At 42.0% G+C, this 26,143-nt stretch overlaps 3 protein-coding genes and 1 long non-coding RNA gene across 4 annotated transcripts; 3 read left to right on the top strand and 1 right to left on the bottom strand.

The window, feature by feature from the left end:
- Positions 1-401: 401 nt before the first annotated feature.
- Positions 402-8,190, top strand: LOC102710077. The gene is made up of 12 exons (XM_006664004.3): positions 402-621; positions 733-1,051; positions 2,735-2,918; positions 3,002-3,051; positions 3,374-3,466; positions 3,544-3,632; positions 3,741-3,819; positions 4,106-4,188; positions 4,361-4,439; positions 4,515-5,238; positions 6,458-7,067; positions 7,435-8,190. Exons 1-12 carry the CDS (start codon positions 590-592, stop codon positions 7,568-7,570), a joined length of 2,478 nt encoding a protein of 825 aa, XP_006664067.2. The 5' UTR covers positions 402-589; the 3' UTR covers positions 7,571-8,190.
- A 1,061-nt stretch (positions 8,191-9,251) lies between these two features.
- Positions 9,252-10,458, top strand: LOC107305406. Its single transcript, XR_001551556.2, has 3 exons — positions 9,252-9,514; positions 9,602-9,640; positions 10,259-10,458. It is a non-coding gene; the product is annotated as an uncharacterized LOC107305406 (long non-coding RNA).
- A 332-nt stretch (positions 10,459-10,790) lies between these two features.
- On the bottom strand, positions 10,791-13,606 carry LOC102717032. Its single transcript, XM_015842832.2, has 3 exons — positions 12,430-13,606; positions 12,172-12,336; positions 10,791-11,369 (listed from the first exon to the last, which is right to left on the bottom strand). Exons 1-3 carry the CDS (start codon positions 13,567-13,569, stop codon positions 11,025-11,027), a joined length of 1,650 nt encoding a protein of 549 aa, XP_015698318.2. The 5' UTR covers positions 13,570-13,606; the 3' UTR covers positions 10,791-11,024.
- Positions 13,607-19,041: 5,435 nt separating this feature from the next.
- LOC107305447 lies at positions 19,042-20,419 on the top strand. Its single transcript, XM_015843127.1, has 3 exons — positions 19,042-19,085; positions 19,385-19,578; positions 19,958-20,419. The coding sequence occupies exons 1-3, from the start codon at positions 19,073-19,075 to the stop codon at positions 20,267-20,269; spliced, it is 519 nt and encodes a 172-aa protein (XP_015698613.1). The 5' UTR covers positions 19,042-19,072; the 3' UTR covers positions 20,270-20,419.
- The last annotated feature ends 5,724 nt before the right edge of the window (positions 20,420-26,143 follow it).

Here is a 26,143-nt window from a genome sequence, read left to right as displayed (position 1 = left end):
CTTATATAACAATATACCATTAGGCCTCCCTCGCGGCCCTCACTCTCATGGACCAAACAATTATCGAGCCCATGTTAGATCATTGTATCGTTCATTGGGCTGACATACTCTATTGGATCTCCTGGGCTATGATAGTTTAGGGCTCTTCCCTGTATCCATAACACCCGTATCGTCTACTTCATAATTTATTCCATTCGAACGAAATTACGTGCTCCAGTTGACCTATTTCACATTACATGAGGGGCTACATGATAAATCACCGCCTCTACCTCACTCACACACAATGACACAAAAGTAAATACCAAATTCTGGGAGGGACCCCCGCGCAAAAAGCCCTCCACCCCGCCCCCCCTTCTCCCCCGCCGCGCTCCTCGCCGCCGCCTCCAACCCCAAAACTCAAATCACGGAGGGAATCCGAAACTGAAAAAAAATTAAAATCCAAATCGATCCCTCTCCGCACACGCAGCGGAAGTGGAAAAACCCGCTCCAAATCCTCCCCGAATTTCAAATCCGGCCTCGCGAATTCGCCTCAAACTTGGGCCTCTCCGTCCCGGACCCAAACCTCCGCCTCCCCCTCCCCCCCTCGCCCATGGCGTTTCACGTCGCGTGCCCCATCACATGGTATCACTCTCCCTCTCCCTCCCTCCCTCTCTCTCTAAAAGTGTTTCTCTCTCTCTCTCTCTCTCGCTCGCGCTCGCGCGGGAGCGCTAACAGGCGAGCTCTGCCTTGCAGCCGGAGGGTGTGCGACTGCGAGCTAGGGTTTGGGGCGGCGGGGAGGAAGGGGGGAGGGGGATGGGCGGAGGCGGCGGCGGCGCTGGAGGGGTTCCTGGCGGATCCGTGGCTGCTGAGGCCGGCGGCGGGGGAGGAGGATGGGGTTCGGGTGGGGGCGGGGGCGGAGGAGGTGGCGACGGTGCAGGTGGAGGTGCCGCCGCTGGAGCCGCCCGACGAGGGGGACGACGAGGCGTGCAGGGCGGCCGTGCAGCGCCAGGCGGCCGCCGCGGAGGACTACGCGCGGAGGCTGGAGGGCGGCGCCGGAGCGTATGGGTCTCAGGTGAGGATGGATGATCTCGTCGGTGTTTTTTCTTTCCTCTCCCCTCTTGTGGTTGGTTGTTTGTGGGGTGGTTGATTGGAAGAGCTAGGGTTTGCGATGGGGTGTTCGTGTGGTCGCATTCTGGATTCTCTGCGCTGGGGGTGCTTGACTTGCCTAAAAGCGTGTGAGTTGTGCAAAATTCGTGAGGTTTGGACTTCGATTCGTGTGGAATTCTGAATTGTGAGGAGTAATTGTGTACCTAGAGTATGTTCTAGTGGTCAAGGTTGGATCTTTTTGGTTGGATGTTTATGAGATTTATGTGAGATTTCAGAGATGGGCAATTTTTTTTTGGTATGAAGCAACCCATCAATATTTGTGACTGTGCCCAATGGTTAATTTGGTGTTTAGCTCTGGAAACGTGGAAATGGGGATTATGGATGTCCGTGTAAATTACAAGGGTTATGCCGAATGGATTTTCAGCGCTTCTGCTGCTGCTGCTTACTTTCTATTTGGGGTGTAGAAACTAGATATGCATGACTGTACCATAGTGTTGTTAATTGGTAGGGTCTTGGGTTTAATGGGGCAGTGACAAATGATGATTTTTTGTTTTTGGTTCCTGCCGTACTTTCTGGTTTTGTACTGTTATAGATGGTTTCTTATGTCTTTTGTAAATGCAAATTAGTGCTGTTAAATATGTTGTTTGTAGTCATATAGGATTGTCCTGTGCATGTGGATATGCTTGTGTTTGACGCTGCTGTAACACAACATGCATGGAAAGAACGGCGCATAAACCTTGGGTGGAGCCCTGCAATAACATAGCCATACATGACTATATGATAGAAAGAAAATCATCTTTGAACCTATCAATAAGTAACAATCTTTCACAACTACCTTCTGTGTTGCCAGAGCTTTGTCATGCTCATGAATTTCACTCATGCTCTAATCTTTCTTTAATTTTCTCACTAACAGGAATAGCTTATCCAGTGAGATAGAGAACTTAATTTATAGATGTGTTTGTTATCTTCTAGTCTGTACTTATCTAGGTCTCTATAGATTTCTAACTAAGGTTAGTTCAGCAATAGTGAAGCTATATGCTGTCAGGATTATGTGTTTACATGGTGTGGCATTTATCTTGTTTTCCAATTTTAATCATCAAACAATGCATCAGTGTTTAATACGAATGATTTGCACAGCTTCTTGACAGCTATACGTAGCACATAACATTAGTAACTAATAAGGTTGCATAGGTTATTCTGGGAGATTATTATTGCTGCAGAATAAGAGTGCATTGATATATTTAGATGATATTCCATATTTGTAATAAAACGAACCAGTTGCAGATCTGACATGCTATCAATATCCCAGATTGTCTGAAATTATTCCCTGTGCAGATTGAGGTCATCCCAGTATCGTACACATGCAATTGTTAACATGATAGCTCATAAGCATAAGCTCTTTATTCCTTCTCGAATAATCATATTATGTATTAATAGTGCTCATGAAAGCAAGCTTGTAATATGATCGTGCTCACATTATATTTTCAGTTGATGCCAATAGGTGTAACTTTTTTCCATATTTCTGTATGGTTCAATTACTTTTTCATTTTGGATTATTGTTTCATTTTCAATTTTTCACATAGTTGGACTATTTAAATCGGCACACATTTACATATTCTAATATGGAAATGTTTTTGATATTTTCCAGGAGGAAGGAGACGAGGAGGACTGGGGCCAAGAAGATCCGGGCAATGCTGCTGTCAAGGTTATGTGCCGTTTATGCTTCTCAGGAGAAAATGAGGGTAGTACAAAAGCTGCCAAAATGCTTCCATGCAAGCTCTGCAACAAAAAGTATCATAGAAATTGTTTGAAAAACTGGGGGGAACATAGAGGTAACTAAAAAATGTCTCCTTTAATTGCCTCTTTAATGTATACTGTTATTTATGAACCTTTGACAAGTTTATATTTGATCTAGATCTTTTCCATTGGAGCTCATGGGTCTGCCCCTCTTGCCGCAGCTGCGAGGTCAGTTGTCTGTCAATTCAAACTTTGTGTTTCATACCGATTTGATGTTTTTGACTCCAGAAGTATCCTGTCCAGTACACTTAAACTTTGTTTGTGGTTTATAATGTTACTTATGTAAACTTGGCCATGTATTGTTCTTGAGGGATCCAGTACCTTTATATACGTGCCAGCTGTCACGGTGGTCATGTATTCATGTTAATGTTGAAGTACACCCCCATAGCCCCCCAAAAATCTGTGTAGATTTTTGTTTGTTTTTCACAACATAATTCTGTGCTGGTATCTTGTGTGTCTGTTATACCAAAGCTACTTGTCGTATATATAGGTATGTCGACGACCTGGTGACCCCAACAAGTTAATGTTCTGTAAAAGGTGTGATGCTGCATATCACTGCTTCTGTCAGCAACCATCGCACAAGGTACACCTTCATCCATCCTTTCCTATTATTTGATCTATGACTCATCTCTTAGCAGTTGACAACATATAATGTTGCAGAATGTTACCCATGGACCATACTTATGTCCAAAACATACAAGGTGCCACAGTTGTGGATCTGGTGTACCTGGGAGTGGCCATAGCACAAGGTAACTAATCCAAGCAATTGAGAAATTTATTTATCCTGATGTTTATAGCAATTCATTATCACCTGTTGTCTACTGCCTTTCTGCAACATTTTCAACATGGATATACAGGTGGTTTCTGGGGTACACATGCTGTGATGCTTGTGGACGATTGTTTGTGAAAGGGAACTACTGTCCAGTTTGCTTGAAGGTAGCCCCTTTTGGATTTTTTTTGTTGTTGACATAATTGCGTCTATGATGTCTTAGGCAGTGACATAATTTACTTTTATCTTGCGTCATTTTTTATGTCCTGTTCAATTTCAGGAATTCTATATTTCTTTTTTCTGTCTATAATCTATAGTTTAAAGTTGCTTGATTGATACTTCATTTCTGTGGCTATGTTGAAGAGTGTATAATTTAAACTGTAATGTGCCGTCCCATTTTTACTAACTTCTATTTATATGCCTTTTCTGCTCTTTATTTTTCCTCCTTTTCAGGTTTATAGAGATTCTGAAGTGATACCGATGGTTTGTTGTGATGTTTGTGAAAAGTGGGTACATATTGAATGTGATGGCATCAGGTCTGCATGATCGTCAAACCCCAATTTTTTTTGTTTGAATAAATGTTCACACGTTTTCCCTTCTTTATATGTACTAGTTGCCTTGATACTTTGATTCTCCATATGTATCCACCATTTTCTGTGGGCTGTGGTGCATAAGCTAACCATCACATCATCTCATTTATTTATGCAGCGACGAAAAATACCAACAGTTTCAATCTGACCAAAACCTTCATTATACATGTGCATCATGCCGTGGCGAATGCTCCCAGGTTTTATTTACTTCTGCCATATTCTCTTTTATATAGGATTGTTGTTTTTGTAACACTTATTTTTACAATCTTCAGATCAGAGACGCAGAAGATGCTGTTAGGGAGCTTTGGAAGAGGCGGGACATTGTTGATCAGGACCTTATGGCTAGTTTAAGGGCAGCTGCTTCATTGCCTTCTTTGGAAGCTGTCTCACCATCTTATCCTAATTCAGATGATGAAAAACTCGGGGCATACGTAACGAAAAATGATGGTAGAAATACATTAAAGTTCTCTTTCAAAAGCAACAGTAGTAAGCCTGCATTAGATTCATCTGAACAAGAAAAGAGCACTATCAAGAGCTCAGGGTCAAATAAGAAGCATTCCAAGAAGAAAGGGAATCAAAATAATAAAACAGTTGCCGATCAGGATGAGATATTTTTGGAGAAAAGGAATGAAGCTAAATCACTGGTTAGTTTGGGAGATCAATCTGCAGATGTTACTCATGATAGGAGTTCATTTAAAAATGATGCTGATGCGCATGTGCTATCTTCAGCTCACAGTATAGAGAAGGCTTTGAAATCCTCATCTGTCAAAGTTCCAGCACATAATGCTGATATGATACCCAAAGTCAAGATTAAAGGAAGTAAGGTTCCGAGTTTGCATTTCAAGGATGTAGGTGAGGATAGTGCTGCCAAGAGTGACACAGGGAAAGGTACCAAGTTGGTTATTCATCTCGGTTCACGACATAAAACTAGGAGTGGCTCTCCCAAGTCTGAAATGTCTAATTCTCAAAAAGAGCAAGAGCTGAGTTCAATACATGGTATGCACCCCTATGTAGTAGTAGTTCCACATTTACCATTTGATTTGCGTGCTATAATATATACTCCCTCTGTCCCAAAAAAAACCAATTCTCCGGTTTCCGTGTCCAAGGTTTGACCATCCGTTTTATTTGAAAAATTTTCAGGAAATTAGAAAAAAATTAGTCACATGTAAAGTACTATTCATGATTTATCATCTAATAAAAACAAAAATATCAATCGCAAAATTTTTTTGAATAAGACGAAGAGTCAAAAAATGTAGGTAACAAATGAAAAATTGGTTTATTTTGGGGAGTATTTGGTATGTGTGTATGGTGTTTTTAAAAACAAGAAATTTTGAGCTGTCATTAGGGTTTTTATATTTGCAGGTATAACATTATAATAGCAACTGGGTGATATTTCTATTGTTGTATAATATGTCTCCCCCCCCCCTGTATAAATGCATTGCCACATGGCTTATATTTCTTAGTATCTCTGTTCCTTTTATTTGCTGTTTCGCTCATTGGCACAGTTTTGATAGACCCCTTTAGCCATCACATTTCCGATTACATTATTGGAAACAACGCTACACAACATTTCATGAAGAATCGGCTTGTATATTTGTCACATGAAATTTCTAAACAGCTCCACGTATATCTGTATTTATTTTAAAAACAAGTTAAAAGAAAAGCAGCAGATAGATTGATTCTTCTTAATGATTACTGATTCTCTAGAAAGCTTAATGGTGGCTATGACACCAAAAAATATTAGCTATTCTATCATTTAAATTTTTTGTACCCGTGTCTGAGCAGGTGCTCCTACCATTTGCCCTATGTAGTTTAAACTTGGGGTTTATCCACCACCTCATGTCATCTCTTTATGACAACCAGAGTTCTTTGATTTGTCATCCCTGAAGCAGCAATGCCGCTGTAACGCTGTTGGTCAATGCATGTTTTATGCCTTGTATGTACTAAGTTTTAATCAGCTTTGCTGTTTCCCCTTTATTCTCATTGTTTCTTTTCCTGTTTTATTTGCCATCTTAATGCTCCTGCACTTGGTTCATTGTTTGCTGGTGCCAATGGCCATGATTCTTTGATGATGCTTTTGTTATAATAAATAAATTGCTTAAATCCCTTTCGTAGTGGTTAACACTTAACAGTGCAAGATCTCTCAGGTCATGTTTGTCCCCTTGATAATTGATCTTGTCGTGAAAATTAAAACAATTTGATCTTTACTTTTCAGGAGGAAAAGTTGATGTGACAAGCCAGTTCAAAAGCTCGAGAAGTGAAATAAAAGAAAAAAGCGTAATGAAGTTAGTTAGAGAGACCGGAGTACAACAAAATAGCCTTTTGGGAGATCTAGGTGCTACAAAAAAGCATGCAACCGGAAAAAGAAGCAATGCTACAGTTTCTGGAATGGAAAATGCAAGTGAAAGTGGTACCAGAAGCAGATCATTTGGACATAAACAGTTTGTTAATCATATGACTGAGAACCAGGGGAATGCTTCATTTTCTCTGAACAATTCTCCTGACAGCTTGAAGCCATCATTGCTCAAGCTTAAATTTAAACGTCCAATTTTTGAGCAGCCAAGCACTCAGTCTTCTCAACCAGAGGAGCCAGGCTCCTGGGCTTCACCACAGGAGGAGTTAAGTGTTGCTAAAGGTCAGAGATCGAAGAGGAAGAGACCTTCATTGGACAAGATTGATGGTTTGGAAGGTAAGACTCCAGCCTCCAAGAGGCATGAGCAGAACACAGGAGATGAAGCAATGGATGCAAACTGGATCCTGCGTAAGTTGGGCAAGGATGCGATCGGGAAGAGGATTGAGGTCCAGCTAGCTTCTGATGGCAAATGGTGAGCTGACCGAAATTTTTGATACTGCTTTGTTACTACACTGTGGTGTTAAGTATATGATCACTTTTATTCCTATTAAGTACTAATTCTTAACCTTCTACTCAGCTTAGGAACTAAAATGGCAAATATTGGCACCCGAACTGTTTGATGAACTTGGTTAATAGCATGTGAAATGGATTTGGTATTTTTCTCTGTACATCGTTTTGTTCCATGGGCATTAACACAACTAATTTGTGTTCATTATAGTATGCTCAAACAGCCTTTCCATTTGTATCCATGCATTCTATTGAGAGCTAAAGGGTTCATTGGACTTGGTTAACTTTCATGGCATTAAGAACTGATGACTGAAACAACTCCTTTTTGGCAGGCATCAGGGGGTGGTCTCAAATGTAATAAATGGCACTCTGTGCCTTCAGTTCGATAATGGTAGGTCTGAGAATGTAGAGCTGGGAAAGCGGGCAATCCGCTTGGTAGCCCAAAGATCAAAGGGTGGAAAGCGATGAAACCTTTTGCACCTGACCCCCCAGCTCTTGCTCTCAATCAACTTCCTGCCACCAGCACAGCAAGCAGGCTTCTCCAGAGGTTCCATCACCTGAATTGCCGTGGTCTCTTTTCATGCGAGGTGTTGAGTTTTTGCTGTCCTTACTGCAGCTGATTGGATGAGAGAAACGCAACATCATCTGTTGCGCAGTGTCTTGCTAGCCTAGCATGTAATAGACTAGTTTTTTTTTTCCCATTTGGCTTTTTTTTTTTTGTTTGCCCTGCTGCATGAAGCGCATTGGCTTCATTTTGACTTGTGGTAGTGTAGGAACAAACAACCGGGGAAGGCTTTTAGGGCACCCCTGGATGTAGAAGAAATGCCAGACGATGGCCGTGTACATGTAGTTGCTGAATGAGGTTTACCCAAAATTCCCTGTGATATGTGGCGTTATTGCTCATGATCTGTTTGTCTGTCTGGGATACTGGTGCTATGGTGCATTTAGGACATGTTGCACAGGATGGTGGCATGCACGGTCACTCTCTTGATGTGCATACATTGTGCTGCAGTAAGTCTCTTGATGTGCATCAAGATTGACTGATTGAACCACCTGACTACGGAGATCCATGGGTACTTATTGAGCTTCAAAAAAAAAAAACTACAGTTTTGTTCTTGAGAAATAAGTTTTATCTTTGCTATAACTGACCAAGTGTCATCTACATGTATGGCCTGACAACATAAATTTGACAGTATTTCTTGCCACTGGATACGTTGATACAGAAAAGAACTAGTGCACAATCGTAATTATTTGTTCTTTCATTAAGCAAATTATAATTGTGAACGAGAACATGGCTATGAAAACATAATTATGAAGCACCGATGGCACATAACTTGATGAAAAATCATGAAAGCACCTAGTTACACAAACAAATTTTAGTGGCAGGCGCCTCTGCCAGCATCACAAGAGATCGGGGAGCTTTTCGACAACATGTTCCATGTTGGGCCGCCTCCTCCTCGACGCAGGCGACGGCGAGCTCCACCATTGCCGCCGCTTGCAACCGGCAGAAGCTGCCACTCAGCCTCGAGCCACGAGCGATCTCCGGTTCTTGATCAGCCTCTCTTCCAGCATCCCAATACTTATAGGCCTCTCGTATATATTGGTGTCACCTCATCGCCTCAATGGCGTCCACTCTTCTTCCACGACGTTTTTGAGCTTTAAGCAATTACTTATTAATGATAAAATATACTAATTTTCATTAAAGAATCACTAATTTGTTCGGATACACCCATCCAACATATTTATGAATATTAAACCAAAAACATAAAAAAACATAAGAATCAACAAAGGAAAAAAAAACATAGTCATAAAAATATTTTGTTTTTATGAAAATTTGAAAATAAATAAAAAATAGTAAAGATACAGATTCGATTGGATGGTACTAATGATGATGCTTATTTATTGTGTGGTTTAATCTACCAGGGACTTTTGAGTGCAATCAGCGACTGATCGTAGTGAGAATTTTCATCACCGATTTCGAAATGCCACGAACGTATCCTTTCTTTTTCGAGCTGAGTTTTTAGGAAGCCACGTCATCGCTTAATTGTAGCCGTCCGATCCAACCGATCAAGCTGCAATCGGTTGACACGTGTAGAAGGAAGGAGGAAATTTCAGCCCAACCCTACAGCAGCACATCCACCAGACCAGATGCAGCACCTCTCTCTCCGCCGCTTTGTCTCCTGCGCGGGCCCTGGTCCTCCCCTCGCCCGCCGGCGTAGCGCTCCTCTCCTCGCTGCTCAACGACGTGCTGCCATGATGCCTGTATTGATCCTGGGCTACGGCATCCGCGCATGGCAGGCACTGCCGGCCTGACCCCGCTTTCCCTCCCCTGCACCGGTGCAGCGCTCTTTTTCCTCACCCGAAAACCATCGCTCGATTAATTTTCTGTCTTTCCCTCTCCTGGAATCAGAGGTATATTGAACCTTTTTTTTCTTCATGTATTGGCGTCTTCTTTTAAGTCACACGTGGTTAGATTCATTCTTGATTGATTTGTTCCAGTTTTCGATCGGTTTAATTTGTTCGTCATCGGTTCTCCAGGTTTCTACCATTCTTCTTCTTCAACTGTATTAAAATTTATTTGGATATCGCTTTGTTAAAGGAGACAGTTCATGGTATGAGATCTATTAAAATTTATTTGGATATCACTTTATTAAAGGAGACAGTTCATGGTATGAGATCTCTGGTATCTGCTAGCAGCGTACTATTTGTTTATTAATTTGACAGTACCTTGAGCGTTCTAATCATCATAGATCAGTCAATCCCGTAATTCTATTTGTTTATTTTAAGTCATATTTAAAATAGATCATCTTTTTTTTTTAGTTTTTCAGGTTGCCGATTAAGACACATTTATCAGTTGAATTTCTTTATTTATGTGACAGCCGAGAACCTTTTTTCCTTAGAGAGATTGACATGCATTTGCTCTAGAAATTCTATTTTTCCCCTTGCCAATTAAGTAACCCATTAACCATTTTTCGATGTTTTACAAATTTGTCCATTAGTATATAATATATGTTCAAATAATGAGAGTTGACGTTTTTACTTCTTCCTGAACTGTTGTTCGGATTGAATCAGCCTTTGATTCTGCTGACCTCCATCTGCAAAGTGTTTTTGTGTTTTCTTTATCATTTAACACTCATCCCATTTCTATCTATTCAGCCTTATCGCTGACAGTTGGATATAAAGGATATTAAGGAGTCAAGCATGATCATCTTCTGCACACTTTAAATTAGTAATACCTGTTTACTCAATAATTATTTTACATTTTTTTAGAGTTCAGATCCAGCAAGACTTTTACATATCTTTTTCTACGGTTCAATTCTATTGTTGTACTCACATGTCGTGCGTGTTATACTTAATATATACCTATTTGAATATTTACAATTATGTACTATAATATTATAATACAAATTAGTTTACAATCTTTTACAATTCAGATCTAGCAAGACCTCCGCATATCTTTCTATGGTTCAGTTCTACTTTTGCACTTAGATGTCCCGTGACAATGCGCATGGTTTCATCTAGTTCTATATACAAGAAACCCTCTAAACGTTCTATACAACCAAGCAAACATCTCATGTTATCTAGGTTAAACTTATAGATAAGCATAAAATATCTACAGTTAGAGATAATAGAGTCTAATAGAATATTTAGAGATAAATAGAGATAAAGATAGAATACTAGATAGAGATACAGTAGAATATTTGATTCAAAAGTCAATGACGTAAAGCTAAGAAAACTCAGAGGGAGTATGCGATAACGGTCCACAAGCCGAGTTCAAATCTGATCTAATTAAATAACTTAGAATTAAACAGTTTAATCGACATAATTTGATGAGACCAACAAAAAACACACTTCATACTGATCAATACTAGCTTGGAACACAATAAAACCTTTCAGACCTTCCCATCCAGTTGCTCTCATCTCATAGCCTCAATGGTGTCCACTCGTATTGAGTAAAGCTACCAAATCCTCTTGCACGGCGATTTCGAGCACAAGGCGTCCAGCGACCACCACAGTACGGGACGCTGAGGAACACCCTCTCGCCGTCTTGCCGCTCCCTCTCCTCCACATACGGCAGTGGCAATGCCACGGTCATCTTCTCCAGCGCCGGCGAGCTCGAAATCAGAGCGCACACGAGTTCGATCTGGTCGTCGAATGCCGCGAAGTCATGGATCTCCGCGGTCCGGAGGCGCTCCAGTGAAATCACCTCGTTCTGCCACCCCGTGTTGTGGCCACATTTGCAGCCCAAAAGTATACAATCGCCAGCCTACAAGATAGCATATATCAATAGCTTTTAGCACAAATGCATGAGGAAATAATGTTTAAAATTTTTGCCATCAAACATTGTACTGCTCCGTTGAATATTCTCACATTGATTATGAAAGGGCAAAAGATCTAAGATATAAGCGGAGGAGGCTCTTATCTTAACGATTAGCTTTTGGGATGGAAAAGACCTTTTACGATCCTACAAGTTGTATCAGAGCCTGACTAGTTTAACATTTCTGACCCGATAGACACAATATGTGAAGACCTGATGGACCGTGGTGTACCTGCAGGACCCGTATACTTGATGGACCGTGTGCATGTGGGGCTCGTATACAAGCAAGGGATGGTGAAGAGCTAAAGGACACCAACGTATGTGAAGGAGAAGATTATTGAATAGTACTATATTGGTTGCGGATGACAAAGGGCCTAACATATAAGTGATGGAGCCTCTCACCTCAATGTCTAGTTTTTATGATGAGAAAGACCTTTTACGATCCTACATTGTTGACTTTTGCATCAATGTTTGACCACATGTTTTATTAAAAAAATTATACAATTATTGATTATTTTGTTATGATTTGATTAATTTATTATTAAAGTAACTTTAACTATGATTTGAATAAGACGATATGACTTGAATAAGACGAGTGATCGAATATATATCTAAAAATCAACGGTGTCATTTTTTTTTAAATAAGAGGGAGTACTTTGTTTCAGGAGCTAATGCATGAATTGTATACATTGAAACGAAGTTGTGTAGAAGAATTTGCGAGATGGTTAATCATCATGTTGATCGATCTCACCTTCTCGTCGATGTCAATGGCGAGGTGTTCAATTCTGCTGCACTTTGCAATCAGCTTGGACACGCTTGCTCCAATGGAATGTGTACCTGTGGTGTCCGGGGAGATGGACACTCTTATTCTCAAGTCGATTATGTGTGCAAGATTTGGTATGTCATCCAGTTTGCCCTGCAAATTCAGTTGAGTTTGAGAACGAAATTAAATTCAGTTGAGTTCAAAGTTTTTGCAAGATTTGGACGAGTTTGTTAGTTGGTTGGTTACCTTGTCGAAATCCATCTCCAATCCCACGTCGAGGCGATCCGCGGCGCCGGCGAAATGCCGAAGGAACCACGCGGCGGCGCGGTTGTTGTCGGTGCCGGGGACGCCATGGGACAAGACGCGCAGCCTCGCGGCGCCGTTGCCGTCGAGCACCATCTGGTGGCGAACGCCGCCGCGGCGGTGGTCGTCGTACTCGTACGTCACCTCCTGCAGCCTCGGCGCGGAGACCGTCGCCGCCGTCGCCAGGTGGAGGCGGGTGTTCACGACGGCGAGCTTCCGGAGGCCGGGCGCGTCGACCTGCATCCAGTTCAGGCCGAGGTTGATGAGCCGGAGCTCCTCGAGCGTGCCGGCGGCGTCGAGGCGCAGGTAGACCAGGCCGGCGAGGTCCATGAGCTGCAGCCTCCGCAGGTGAGGGCAGCAGGAGGAGGAGAGGAGCTGGCCGAGGCGGAGGTCATCGCCCTTGTGGTGGAGGAGATGGGCGTGGCCGAGCAGGACGTCCGTGAGAGAGCTGAAGGCGCCGTCGGCGGCGGCGTCCGGGAGCCTGAGGACCTGGCCGGCGAGCACGAGGCGGATCGCCTCGAGCCTCTCCGAGCGAGGAATCTCGACGCGGAGACGACTCGCGACGGCCATGGGCGTCAGCTCGAGCGCGAACGTCCCCGTGACGCGGCGCCCGGCGAAGCCGAGCCACGCGTCGACCCGCGCCTGCGTGACCGCATCCCCCTTGCATTTGTACAAGATCCAGAACCCGCGGAAGGAGTCGCCGTCGTACCGGAAGGCGTCGGCCCCGCCGCCGCCGCCGCCGACGGCGCGGTAGACAAAGGAGATCTCCAGGTCCTTCACGTCGGGCTCGTCGCAGCGGTCGCGCCGCGAGAGGACGCTGTCCACGGCTGAGGCGAGGCGGCGGGCGTCGGCGATGGCGGCGCCCATGGCACTGATCATGTCGTACGGGCAGATCACGCTCGGACAGACGGCGAAACGGAGCGCGGGGGCGAGGCCCGGGAGGTGGCGCCACCGCCTCGACAGCGCGGACGTCCGCGCCACGTCCCTGGCCGTCGGCAGGAAGCCGAGGATTAGCAGCAGCACGTCGTCGGTGAGGCCGTTGATCATGTCGACGACCGCCGCCGCCGCCGGCGAAGTCGCCATCGTTTCGATCTTTGATCTGGTAATTCGATTTGGCGTGTTTAATTTGGATTTTCAGTTCGAACTTGTAATATATATATATATATATATATATATATATATATATATATATATATATATATATATATATATATATATATATATATATATATATATATATATATATGCAGGTTCTGATCTGATTAGGCAACTCTATCTCTACAGTTATCTATACCTATTTTTTCGGTGCCACTGCATGGTCGTCTTTTGCGCCAGTTCGAAGCAAGTTGTTTTATTTACTTATTTTGTTGTTGAAAATTTTATAAAACCTAAAATTTGTTATTATTAATTCTAATAATAAATTATTATTATTATTATTGTGATTTTAAGATAGATTATTTTGATTGTTGTACAAAGTTAACGAGGAAAAAGTATTTCGACAATAAAGATTTTATTTCTTCAGGTAACGATTTACCAAAAATTGTCATACGTCTACACTGACGTCAGCAGCAGCAACCTGGCGCGCGCCATGCTGAGTCCGTCGGATAGATGGGCCGCCCTTTGCCTAAGCGGGCCAGGTTCGCGCGCCAGGCGGAGTCTGTCGGATAAATGGGCCGCGTTTTTCCTAAGCGGGCCAGGTTTGCGTTGGCCCGAGCTATCACGCGCACCAGGCCGAGTGCCGGAGTCTACCGCGCGGTTGGTTGACGCAAATGGGGAAAAACAGATCGACACAGCTGGTTCGAACTTGCGTGGGTGGAGCCAAACAGACTACAGACTACAGGTATGCTTTCTTAACCACGAATACATATCAACCTTTCATACCCTAATACACTAAATTATGCTAGGACCTAAACAAAATATCTCCAGGCAGAATTTTTATTTCTTTACCCATTCTCGTTCTTTTTATTTTTTTACCTTTTCTTTTTTTTACCCAATCTCAATTTTTTTTGCGTGTGTATTCTCTACATAAAATGATTTGTGTAGAAACTTTTTATCTTTTCTACACATTCTCATTTTTTGTGTGTTTTGTACACATTCCAAAACTTATTTATTTATTTTTCTAGCCAATCTCAAATTTATTTGTGTTTTTCTCTACACACAATGTTTAGATTTAATTTTATTACATTAGATAAAAAAAAATAAAGGGACTAGGGCTTAGAGAAATTGGTTGAAAATGACATAACGGGGTTTAGCGTACGCCTCTCAAATCAATTATACATTAACCATTATTTACTATTTCTAGCTAAACACATAATTTATTTTCAAAATTTATTTAAATTTGGATAATTAAAATTAGCTTGACCCGTGCAACGCACGAGCATTTTTCTTTTATATATATATATAATTTTTATATTTGTAGATTTATTAGTATCCATATTAATCTAGCCTTTTTTGATTGCGAAACAAAGTGAGTAGTTCAGATTAGTTGTATGACAATTCTCATTGTGACTTTTTGACACGAATCTAATTAATTATAATTTTTTTATAAATATGCGAAATATAAGTTATAATTAAAATTTATTTGGTACTCCCTCCATATTTTTTTATATGACGCCGTTGACTTTGAGGTCAACGTTTGACCATTTGTCTTATTCAAAAAAATTATATAATTATTTTGTTATAATATGATTTATTATGATAGAAACTTTAATTATGCATTATAATTTTGCATATTTGGATATAAATTTTAAATAAGACGAATGGTCAAACATGATTCTAAGAGTCAACGGTGTCATACATACAAATATGGAGGGAGTACAAAATAAACAATAGTTATGTAAATTTTTAATAAAATGAATAGTTAAACACGAGCTAAAATATTAACGCTATTATTTATTAAAATACATATTTTTATCAGACTTGACTGTATATTAAATTATGTACACATGAAGCATATATATGCTTTAATATAATTTTGTATGGAATTATTCTTTTTAATCCTGTGGTGAAGCACGGGGGCACCGTGCTGGTAAAAAAAATAACTATTCTGCCACGAATTTGGTCCGTTTTCCGTCCGCTGCGCCGCCACAATAAGTATGAAGCTCGCGCCCAGTTTGATAATGAAACGAGTTGACGGTCCAGTGTTAAGTCTCTCCACAATAAACAGAGGTCCGGGGTTCAATCCCCGGTTTATGCCACTATATTAATTTTGCCTCTTTTTCTAAAAAAGCAAAATAAGGAGATCTGTGAAAAAAATAAAAATTAATATTTTCAAATAAAAAATTATTTTTATTAAATAAAAAACAAATGGTGTAGAACCAGAGAACTTGGTTGAAAATTCTTAGTAGGGTTTAGTGTGCCTCCGTCTTTCGTTATAGCCAAATATACATATCTTATTTATTTTTAATGATGTTAAACACAATTTAATATTCTCAAATATAAGCTTTTTGGTAATAGCCAAATATACATATCTTATTTATTTTTAATGATGTTAAACACAATTTAATATTCTCAAATATAAGCTTTTTGGTAACGAATACTTCTCAAATTAATTATATATTGACCATAATTTACTATTTTGACCTGATGCGTAATTTATTTTCAAAACTTATTTTATAATTTATTTTAATTTGTACAATTAAAATTAACTTGACCGGTGCAATTTACATGTATTTTTTGCTACATCTACTAATATAAAAATTGATCTTTCCTTTAGTACTTATGTACCATTGCAATTATTTTTACCCATACCAACGCACGGGCTATTTCCGGTAAAAGAAATATGAGCAACTCCAATGGTTTGTCATCCCTCATTTCCTTCCTTGATTTTTTTTGGCAATTTAAGAAAAAAAATCTTCAAAGGTTTGCCATCCCTCATACATCTTTATCAAGTTCGCATAATCCTCTCCTCAGTGCTGATATATGAGCGCTTATGATCTGTGCACATCTAGTTACACGGATATATGGCAAACTATTTGAATTATTTTTTTTCTTTGCCATAATATTTGGGGAGTTGCCAAACTACCAGATTTGGGAAACAAAAAAAATCCCAAACTTTTGGAGTTTCTCTTTAACTAATATGAATATGGCTAAATTTATTTTTTTTTGAAAATATCGATCATCTAACCATCAATAACGCGGAAAGTATCCTATTTAAACGCTCCATATCCATCTCGGGTTCAGTTAGGTTTGTTAATTGTTTTTTCCTACTTTCTCTCTGGTGAGTTTGTTTCAGCATTGTTTAGTTCCATTTTTTTTCTCTTTCAGTTAGTCTCACAACGGATGCTACTTCATGCAAGAGCATGCATGTTTTTGTCCTAAGTCAACAGCGTCGTGTAGGACTTTCATATGAACATGGAACTTATTTATAAATTTGGAAGCAATATATGATCAAAAGAGTGGCTTGGCTTGGTCCTTGGTCAGCAAGAAACCATTCTAGATCATCTTCCACGTACTAATCATGGCGAACTACATCTAACAGCATGAATCCCAGCTAAATAGCATCAAAAAATATATCTATGAATAAATAATAGTGCCATTAGATAGATTTCATTTTTCGAAAAATTCTAGAGGTTGAACCGAGTTGATCAGACTTAAGCTTGTCTTGGGTTGGGACTGAAATCAAAATTAGATATGAATTTCACATCTATTAGACGAAATTTCGCATCCTATAAAAAATATAGAAACGGAATCTTAACGTTCTTGTGATTTTATTTTTATTGTTTTTTTGAGTCTGCTTACACAGAATATGACAGAGAATCTCAAGCAAAATCACTCATTTTTAAATTGATAGTCAAAACATTAAACATAGTGGGCTAATAAATCCAATTAGAAGTTAATAATAGGCTAATTAACATATCCAATTACAACTCACCTTTATAATAATTACATAAATAAAATTGTGATAATTTTCTAATAAAATTTATGTAATTACATATTATATGAATTATTTCAACTAATAGTGGAGCTAACAGTCCAATTACAATTTATCTTTATAATAATTACATAAATAAAATTGTTATAAATTTTTAATAAAATTCATTTAATTACATATTATATGAATTTTTTTAACAAGTCCAGTAATGGATAGATACCTATGTTGCAGAGCCTACAAGGCTACAACAAAATCCAGCACTAATCTTAAATCTTAAAGCATATCCGAAGGCCACATATTTGACAATAAGCATAGCAAAAAATCTGACGTCTATTGTTGTTGAGTGCGAGGCATATTAATAATAGAAATAGATTAGGAGCATAACAGATTTCTTCTTCGTCCGAAAGCAAATTATTAGTGGGTTTAGACGACTAACCTCTTCTTAATCCGAACGGTACCAATTAAGAACTCTTGGTCACGTCACACATTGCTACTATTTAATCCTTTAACAAATCGAACTCACAACCTGATCAGGTCATAGAAACACACACGTATTCGTGCCAGATTGCCAACTCGGAAATATTACTGCATCACCCTATTTAATTGCCTGCCCTACGTACGTGTCCACCACTAATCGTATCGGTGAATTCCGACGAGATGTCGCCGCCGGCTGCTGTCGATCGGATCAGCGAGCTCTGCGACGACGTGCTTCTGCACATCCTCCGCTTCTTGCCGTCGGCGAGGGACGCCGCGCGCACGTCCGTGCTGTCGCGTAGGTGGCGCCACCTCTGGAGCATCGCGCCCCGCCTCCGCTTCGACATCGGGGACGGTGTCGAGGTGCGCGGCGACGCCCGGCGGCTCGTCGCCGCCATCGACGCCACCCTCTCACGTCGCGCCTGCGAGGGCGCCGCCGTCGACGTCCTGGAGATCTCCTTCGTGTACGTCCCGCCGCCCCGGTCGTGGCAGCTCTACCGGCATCCCGGCCCCGCCGCCGGCGTCCTGTCGTCGCACTCGCGCGCCGCCGCGTGGCTGCGCTTCGCGGAGCTCCACGTGGCGAGGAGCCTCGCCGTCGACCTGCCCACGTCGGGGCGGCCGCAAGACGTGGTGGCGGTGGCGGGTGATCCTGCCAGGCTGCCTCTCTCGGCGAGACTGGAGACGGTGAGGCTTCACCTAGGGCGCTTGGCGCTGACGCTTCCGGCCGCCGCCCCCGGCGCCTACCGCGCGCTCGCCGACTTCCAGCTCCACAACGCGAGGCTCGCCGCCGACGACGCCGACGTCCTCGGCGACCTGCTCTCCGCCTCGTGCAGCCCACGGCTGCGGAGGCTGAGCCTCCAGTACGTGGACGGCCTCGTCGAGCTCCGCCTCCACGCGGCCGCCACGCTCGAGGAGCTCGAGCTGGTGGAGCTCGCCGACCTGGAGTCGCTCGACGTCGATGCGCCCGGCCTCCGGCGGCTGCACGTCGACATCTACGGCCACCCCCCTCTCGATGACGCCGCGGCGAGGATCTCGGCGCCGGCGCTGGAGGTGCTGGAGTGCTGCAACCACCTGCCGCGGCCGCCACGGCTGCAGTTCGTCGGCGCGGCGGCCGTCCGCCAAGTCAGCGAGCTTACCTTCTTCTACCCGGAGGATGCTCTGGAGATCAACGAGACCACCGTGTGGTTCCTCAAGAACTGCTCCGCCATGGATCACCTCGAACTGGAACTTGTCGTCCATATGCCAGTTGAAGGTAACTAATTCGATCTTGACTTATATATTTTAGCGAAAATTCTACCTCTTTCTCAATTTTGATAAAACAAAAGGCTAATGTTTTTTAGTGTTACATAACATCATATGTGATATTTTTTTTCTATTTCGCGTCGTAAAATTTTTCAACCATATCTAAATTTATCTATTAATAAATAAATATTGTTTTTATATATATCTGAATTTTCTAGCGTTGAAATGAATTATGGTATGAAACAGTGGTGGCAAATTTTTTTTTGTTAATTCACACTGATTCATAATCGAATTAAGTTGGGATTACAGGAATGAAATGGCCTATTGGTGATCTCATGAATGACATAACTGAACTTCCCAACGTTACCAACTTGGAACTTACTGTGGATTTAATGTCGGGAGGGCACGCCATAGGAGCCACTCTCGCCAAGCTCATATCCAGGTGCAAGAAACTCCAACACCTCTCCATTGACATTGACATCAACGACGACTACGATGAAGAGGTACGTAAGATACAGCTGATCTCTTCTCGCTTAGTTATATTTTTACCAAATGCAAAGTACTCCCTCCGTGTTTTTTTATATGATGCTATTAACTTTTATATTTACGTTTTTGACCATTAGTCTTATTAAAAAATATATAATAATTATTATTTTGTTATAATTTGATTTATCGTTATAGGAACTTTAAATATGGCTTATAATTCTGTATATTTGAATAAAATTTTTAAATAACACGAATGGTCAAATATAGACGTCAGTTATATATGAAAGAACACAGAGGAAATTTGTTTCCAATTAAAACCCTAGCTAGCCAGACTGATCATATCTATCGACAGACATAAACTAATAATGTTTTTGCATCGCTATATATGACCTGCAGGAATACGAAGGCATGGAATATTGTTCGGATTCGTCGTGCTTCTGTCGCCAGCCCATGGGCTGGGAGGACAAGGCGATCTCGCTGGAGCACCTTACGGTGGCCGCTATCTGTGGCTCGGCGTCGGTCGGTGACCTGGCGAAGCTTGTGCATCTGTTGGTCGCTAACTCGCCGGCGCTGGTGACAGTGAAGGACGAACGCGGCACACACAGCTACGGCGGCGTGCGGCGGCGAACTTCGGCCCAAGAAAATGAAGAGGAAGGCCAAGACAATGGAAGAGAAAGGAAGAGGAGGAAGACGATGGACGGCATTTAATTAGACACTAGACGACTTTTAATCATTATTTTCTATGTAAATTTTAGTTGTACATCTTGGTAATTAATTTGGACATACTGGATACAATAGACGTATTCGCGGCCTTTTGGGTCCAACTATTTAAATGATTTTATTTTGCTATTGCTGGCATGTCGCTCAGGTAATTAGTTACTAGCAAACCCAATTCCTAACTTAATATTTGATACAACAATCGGTACTAGAGCTACTAACATTCTCATGGCAAGATGTCGCTCCTCGTGCACAATCATTGTTTGACCTAGGGATGTCTATGCTACCATTACCCTAATGGGAGTGGCGCACTTAATTTAGAGTCTCTAGAAATTGATGGATATTTTTAGAGAGAAGCAATTTGTGGTGGATTTTGAGAGAACTTAGTTTTGGAAAGGAGGAGGATTTTTTAAGGGAATTTGACTTTCAAAATTAAAAATTTAGGATTTGAATTTTGGTGAAATCTTTTTGTGCGCCTCCGGTTTTGATGGATGCAAAAGAACCAATCCGGCGAAAGCCATCAACCGCCGCAGCAGGCTGAGTCGATGGACTCCAGGAAGGCCGCGCAGGCGGCGACGCGGCGGAAGAAGATGGACGAAGCAGCTGAGCTGACGGGGAAGCGGGACGACACGGCGCTGCACGGGGCGGCGCGCGCGGGGCAGCTCGTCGCCGTGCAGCAGACGCTGTCCGGCGCGCCGCCGGACGAGACGCCGCTGTTCGTCGCCGCCGAGTACGGGTACGTGGCCCTGGTGAGCGAGATGATCAAGTACTACGACGTCGCCACTGCCTGCATCAAGGCCCGGAGCGGCTACGACGCCCTCCATTGCCGCTAAGCAAGGGGATGTAGGTACTGATATGCTCGACTTGAGTTGCTGGGAGCGCTGCCGGAGCTGTCGATGACGGTGGACGCGTCGAAGACGACGGCGCCGGCTGAACACGGCGAATTAGATTTACGTAACCGATCGGCTTTGACGGACGACGGAAACCTTATTCTCTTTTACTTAAAAAAATACCCGTACGAGCACTGGGTCAAGTTAATTTTAATTGTGCAAATTAAATAAATTTTAAAATAAGTTTTAAAAAATACACCGGGTCAGGTTAATTTTAATTGTGTAAATTAAATAAATTTTAAAAATAAGTTTTGAAAAATGAGTTAATTAGGAATAGTAAAGTATGGTCAATATATAATTATGTTCTCATTTTACTGATTGCAGATTTATATTAGATATAAAAGGCAAAAAAAATCAAAACTGTACGGGCAGATAAAAAAAAAAGAAATTAAATATGACTTCGCTATGATTTGAACCTAGCAACATTATGTTAATATCTAATGCCTTAGACCATTGAGCTACAGAACTTTTATTTTATTTACTAAGGTAGAGTTTGAATTATGTTCGAAACAACGGTTATAGATAGACGACTACAAACACAAGGTCTGTGCAACACATGCAACGTGTGACACGGCTCGACCGGCCCACTCGGAAAAGGCGGATAAATGACGAACGAAAAAGACTTTATCAATTTTTTACAATAGCAGAGACAATAGAGATTTAGATTATAAAACATATATGAATAAAAAATATTAAATGTCCGTGCATTGCACTTGGTTAAGTCAATTTTAGTTGCAAATTAAAATAATTTTTAAAAATAAATTACGCGTCGTGTACGTTACATCGTGATAATTATAGTTCAGAATATTAATTTGTACTCAACATCATAAACAAATTAAATAAAGTGGACAATCTTTCACAACAAAATACTTCCATTCATAGACATGATACGTGAATAAAACATTTTCATTCATAAAATTTTTACTCAAATATAGCTAAACTTTAAACACAAATAAAATATTTTCGTTCATAAACTTTGTACATAAATATAATTTTGTATGTAGAAATATTTTTGCTCGTCAACTTTGAACAACTATCAAAATAATCTACCCTAAAATCATAATAATAACGATTTAATTTGAAATTTTGTTTAGTTGATAAAATTTTGGTGTTAAATTTACAATCTATTGTGATATTGTTTAATATATTTATATGATAAAAAATAACAAACAAACGGACTAAAATCAAAAAAAGATTTGCCGGGCCAGCTCGCTGCCAAAAAAAACAAATGCATACTTCTCCGGGAGTGTTCAGAATCGAACTTGGCACCTGCATAGTGCCTTTTTCACTGCGACGACGAATCAATCTCCTTTGTAATTTGAGCGCAAGCAACATAAATAAAGCTTAATGCAATTCCGAACAACGGACGATCGAAACGTTGTTACTTTTCATAATATAATAGGTAAGATAGATAGATTTATGTAATTATATATTATATATATTTTTTCTTATCTGTTGATAATTATACTAGTCTCACAATAGATAGATACGTGTGTTGGGGGAGTACTAACAAAATACAACGCTAGTCTTGAAGCATTTCCGTTACAGCCTAATCAGGTCACGTTTGCAGTTGCAGTTACAGAGTAGTATAATAACCTTAAAAAGTCATAATTAAATCATAGTTGAAACCTCTCTTCGGTACGTGTTGCAGTAGAAACACACCCGCGTATTCGTAAATGTTACTATATCAGCCTATATAATTAAACCAGATTAGCGCCTGTACAAGTACGTGTCCAACCGCTAATTGTATCCGCGAATTCTAACAAGATGTCGCGGCCGGTGGCAGCGGTCGATCGGATCAGCGAGCTCGGCGACGACGTGCTCCTCCACATCATCCGCTTCTTGCCGTCGGTGCCGCGCGCACCTCCGTGCTGTCACGGCGGTGGCGCCACCTCTGCAGCATTGCGCCCTGCCTCCGCTTCGCCATCAGGGACGGCGATGACGCCCGGCGGCTCGTCGCCGCCACCGACGCCACCCTCGCACGTCGCGCGGCGAGGGCACCGCCGCCCTCGACGTCCTGGAGATCTCCTTCGTGTACAGGCCGCCCCGGTCGTGGCAGTTCTACTGGCATGCCGGCGCCGCCGGCGTCCTGTCGTCGCACTCGCGCGCCGCCGCGTGGCTGCGCTTCGCGGAGCTCCACGTGGCGAGGAGCCTCGCCGTCGACCTGCCCACGTCGGGGCGGCCGCAAGACGTGGTGGCGGTGGCGGGTGATCCTGCCAGGCTGCCTCTCTCGGCGAGACTGGAGACGGTGAGGCTTCACCTAGGGCGCTTGGCGCTGACGCTTCCGGCCGCCGCCCCCGGCGCCTACCGCGCGCTCGCCGACTTCCAGCTCCACAACGCGAGCCTCGCCGGCGGCGGCGCCGACGTCCTCGGCCACCTGCTCTCCGCCTCGTGCGGCCCGCAGCTGCGGAGGCTGAGCCTCGAGCACGTCGACGGCCTCGTCGAGCTCCGCCTCCACGCTCCAGGAGCTCGAGCTGGTGGCGCTCGCTCACCTGCGGTCGCTCGACGTCGACGCACCCGGCCTCCGGCGGCTGCACGTCGACATCTACGGCAACCCCCCTTTCGATGACGCCGCGGCGAGGATCTCGGCGCCGGCGCTGGAGGTGCTGGAATGCGGCAGCTACCTGCCGCAGCCGCCACGGCTGCAGTTCGTCGGCGCGGCGGCCGTACGCCACGTCCGCAACCTTGCCTTCTACTACCCGGAGGATGATGAGGATCAGGAGGAGATTAAGGACACCACCGTGTGGATCCTCGAGAACTGCACCGCCATGGATCACCTCGAACTGGAACTCGTCGTCGATATGCCATTTAGCGGTAACTAATTTGATCTTGACTTATACCTATCGTAGAACTTTTAGCCTTGGTTAAATTTATTTATCGATGGATATATATAATTTATATTTATGTCTAGATTCATTAGCATATATATGAATCTAGACAATGCTAAGGAGGGAGTCTTACATTAGGGAATATATTTTAGCGAAATTCTTACCATTCTTGCAAGCACTTACCTCTAGGTACTTTCTTAATTTTGATAAACAAAAAGCTAATGTTTTTTAGTGTGGTCTTGGATGAAAATTAACACCATATAGGCTCCATCTGTTCCAAAATAGAATTACATGACATTATATATGATTTTTTTCTATTTCACATTATAAAACTTTTCAACCATATCTAAATTTACCTATTAATAAATAAATATTGTTTATATATATATATATATTGATTCATTAGCATTAAAATAAATTTAGTCAATGCTAAAAAAACCTTACGATATGAAACAGTGACGACATATTTTCTTTTGTTAATTCACACTGATTCGTAATCGAAGTTGGGATTACAGAAATCGAATGGCCTATGGCTATTGGTGAAGACAATGACATACCTGAACTTCCCAACGTTACCAACTTGGAACTTACTGTGGATTTTATGTCGGGAGGGCACGCCATAGGAGCCACTCTAGCCAAGCTTATCTCCAAGTGCAAGAAACTCCAAAACCTCTCCATTACCATTGACATCAACGACGACTACGAGGAGGTACAGCTGATCTCTTCTCACTTATATTTTACCAAATGTAAACTTGTAAAGTACCCCTGTCAGTTCCACGTTGCAAGACTTTCTGGCTTGACTAGATTTATCTATTTATTAATGTATATATTTTCACTTTTGCTATTGATTAAACTTTTGATTTTTTGTTCTTCTGCTAAACATGCGTGCAATGCATGGGGGCTAGGAAGAAAACGTGTATGAGATTTTTGACTTGCGTAGATGCCTTCAGATTATCATCCGGCAGCAGTGATCGGATTTGATTGATGAAATTAAAATTTTCAAACATTTGATCACTAGGTGGACTCATGTGTTTTGTATATGCGTCTAAATTTATTAGTAAAAAATAAATTAGAAAATGTCAGAACGTCTTATAAAGTGGAACGAATGGAACATTTGTTTTCGATTAAAACCCTAGCTAGTTAGTCAGACTGATCTATCGACAGACACAGAGTAAGAATGTTTTTTTTTTTGCATCACTATATATAATCTGCAGGAATACGGCGACATTGAAAATTGCTCAAATTCGTCGTGCTTCTGTCGCCGGCCGGAGGGTTGGGAGGACATGGTGGCGATCTCGCTGGGGCACCTTAGGGTGGTCGTCATCCCCGGCTCCACGTCGGTTGGCGACCTGACAAAGCTCGTGCAGCTGTTGGTCGCGAGCTCGCCGGCGCTGGTGACGATGATGGACGAATATGGCACACACATCTACGGCGGCGAACAGCGGCAGCCCGCCGCCGTGTGCGAAAGCCGAACTTCAGCCCAAGAAAATGAAGAGGACGAAGCTGAAGACTATGGAAGAGAAAGGAAAAGGAGCAAAACGATGGACGGCATTTAATTAAACTTTAGACGACTTTTAATTGTTGAGGCTTTTATTCGTTCTCTCTGTGATTTGTGTTGTATAAATATATATGCTGGTAATCAATTTGGACATAACAAATACAACATACGTATTCGTGGCCTTTTGGGTCCCCAATTATTCAAATGATTTTATTTTCACTTAGTTAACTTTTGTGTTTTAAGCAAAAATAATTTCTTTAGTTCTTTTCGGTTACAATTTAGGTTTATTATATGTGTCTGATTCATCTAGATTCATTATCATCCATATGAATCTAGGTAATGATATAAAGTTTTATATCGTAAAACGGAGGAAGTAGAAGGCATTACATGATTAGAATGTGACGGTTTGTTAAATTGGCATTAGAAACAAAACCAAGGAGAATCCCAGGAATGGAAGCATATCTGTTTTATTACATATCATGCTGCATCTTGGTAGTTGACAGCATCTGAAAGTTTTGGATGGATTACTACTACAACATTCCTGTAAACTCTTCCAAATGATGTTGTCTTCACTTGAAATGCTAATGGACACATGTTCTGTTTGACAATCTCAACATCAGACATCAGAAGGAAAAAGCTTTGGAACAGA

This window comes from Oryza brachyantha, chromosome 12, assembly GCF_000231095.2.
Source record: "Oryza brachyantha chromosome 12, ObraRS2, whole genome shotgun sequence".
NCBI classification, from domain to species: Eukaryota; Viridiplantae; Streptophyta; class Magnoliopsida; order Poales; family Poaceae; genus Oryza; species Oryza brachyantha.
The sequence above is the reverse complement of the archived record's forward strand: the minus strand, read 5'-3'. Positions and strand labels throughout refer to the sequence as shown.

What these genes read in the sequence shown, in the direction of transcription:
- LOC102717032 (XM_015842832.2), bottom strand. Translation starts at nt 13,569, where the DNA reads ATGGCGACTTCGCCGGCGGCGGCGGCGGTCGTCGACATGATCAACGGC. An exon ending in TGGAGATGGATTTCGACAAG is followed by an intron (nt 12,337 to 12,429) that starts GTAACCAACCAA and finishes CTGAATTTGCAG; the next exon opens with GGCAAACTGGATGACATACC. An exon ending in CCATTGACATCGACGAGAAG is followed by an intron (nt 11,370 to 12,171) that starts GTGAGATCGATC and finishes GCTATCTTGTAG; the next exon opens with GCTGGCGATTGTATACTTTT.
- LOC102710077 (XM_006664004.3), top strand. Translation starts at nt 590, where the DNA reads ATGGCGTTTCACGTCGCGTGCCCCATCACATG. An exon ending in GTCGCGTGCCCCATCACATG is followed by an intron (nt 622 to 732) that starts GTATCACTCTCC and finishes TCTGCCTTGCAG; the next exon opens with CCGGAGGGTGTGCGACTGCG. An exon ending in GCCGTGGCGAATGCTCCCAG is followed by an intron (nt 4,440 to 4,514) that starts GTTTTATTTACT and finishes TACAATCTTCAG; the next exon opens with ATCAGAGACGCAGAAGATGC.
- LOC107305447 (XM_015843127.1), top strand. An exon ending in ACGACGACTACGATGAAGAG is followed by an intron (nt 19,579 to 19,957) that starts GTACGTAAGATA and finishes TATGACCTGCAG; the next exon opens with GAATACGAAGGCATGGAATA.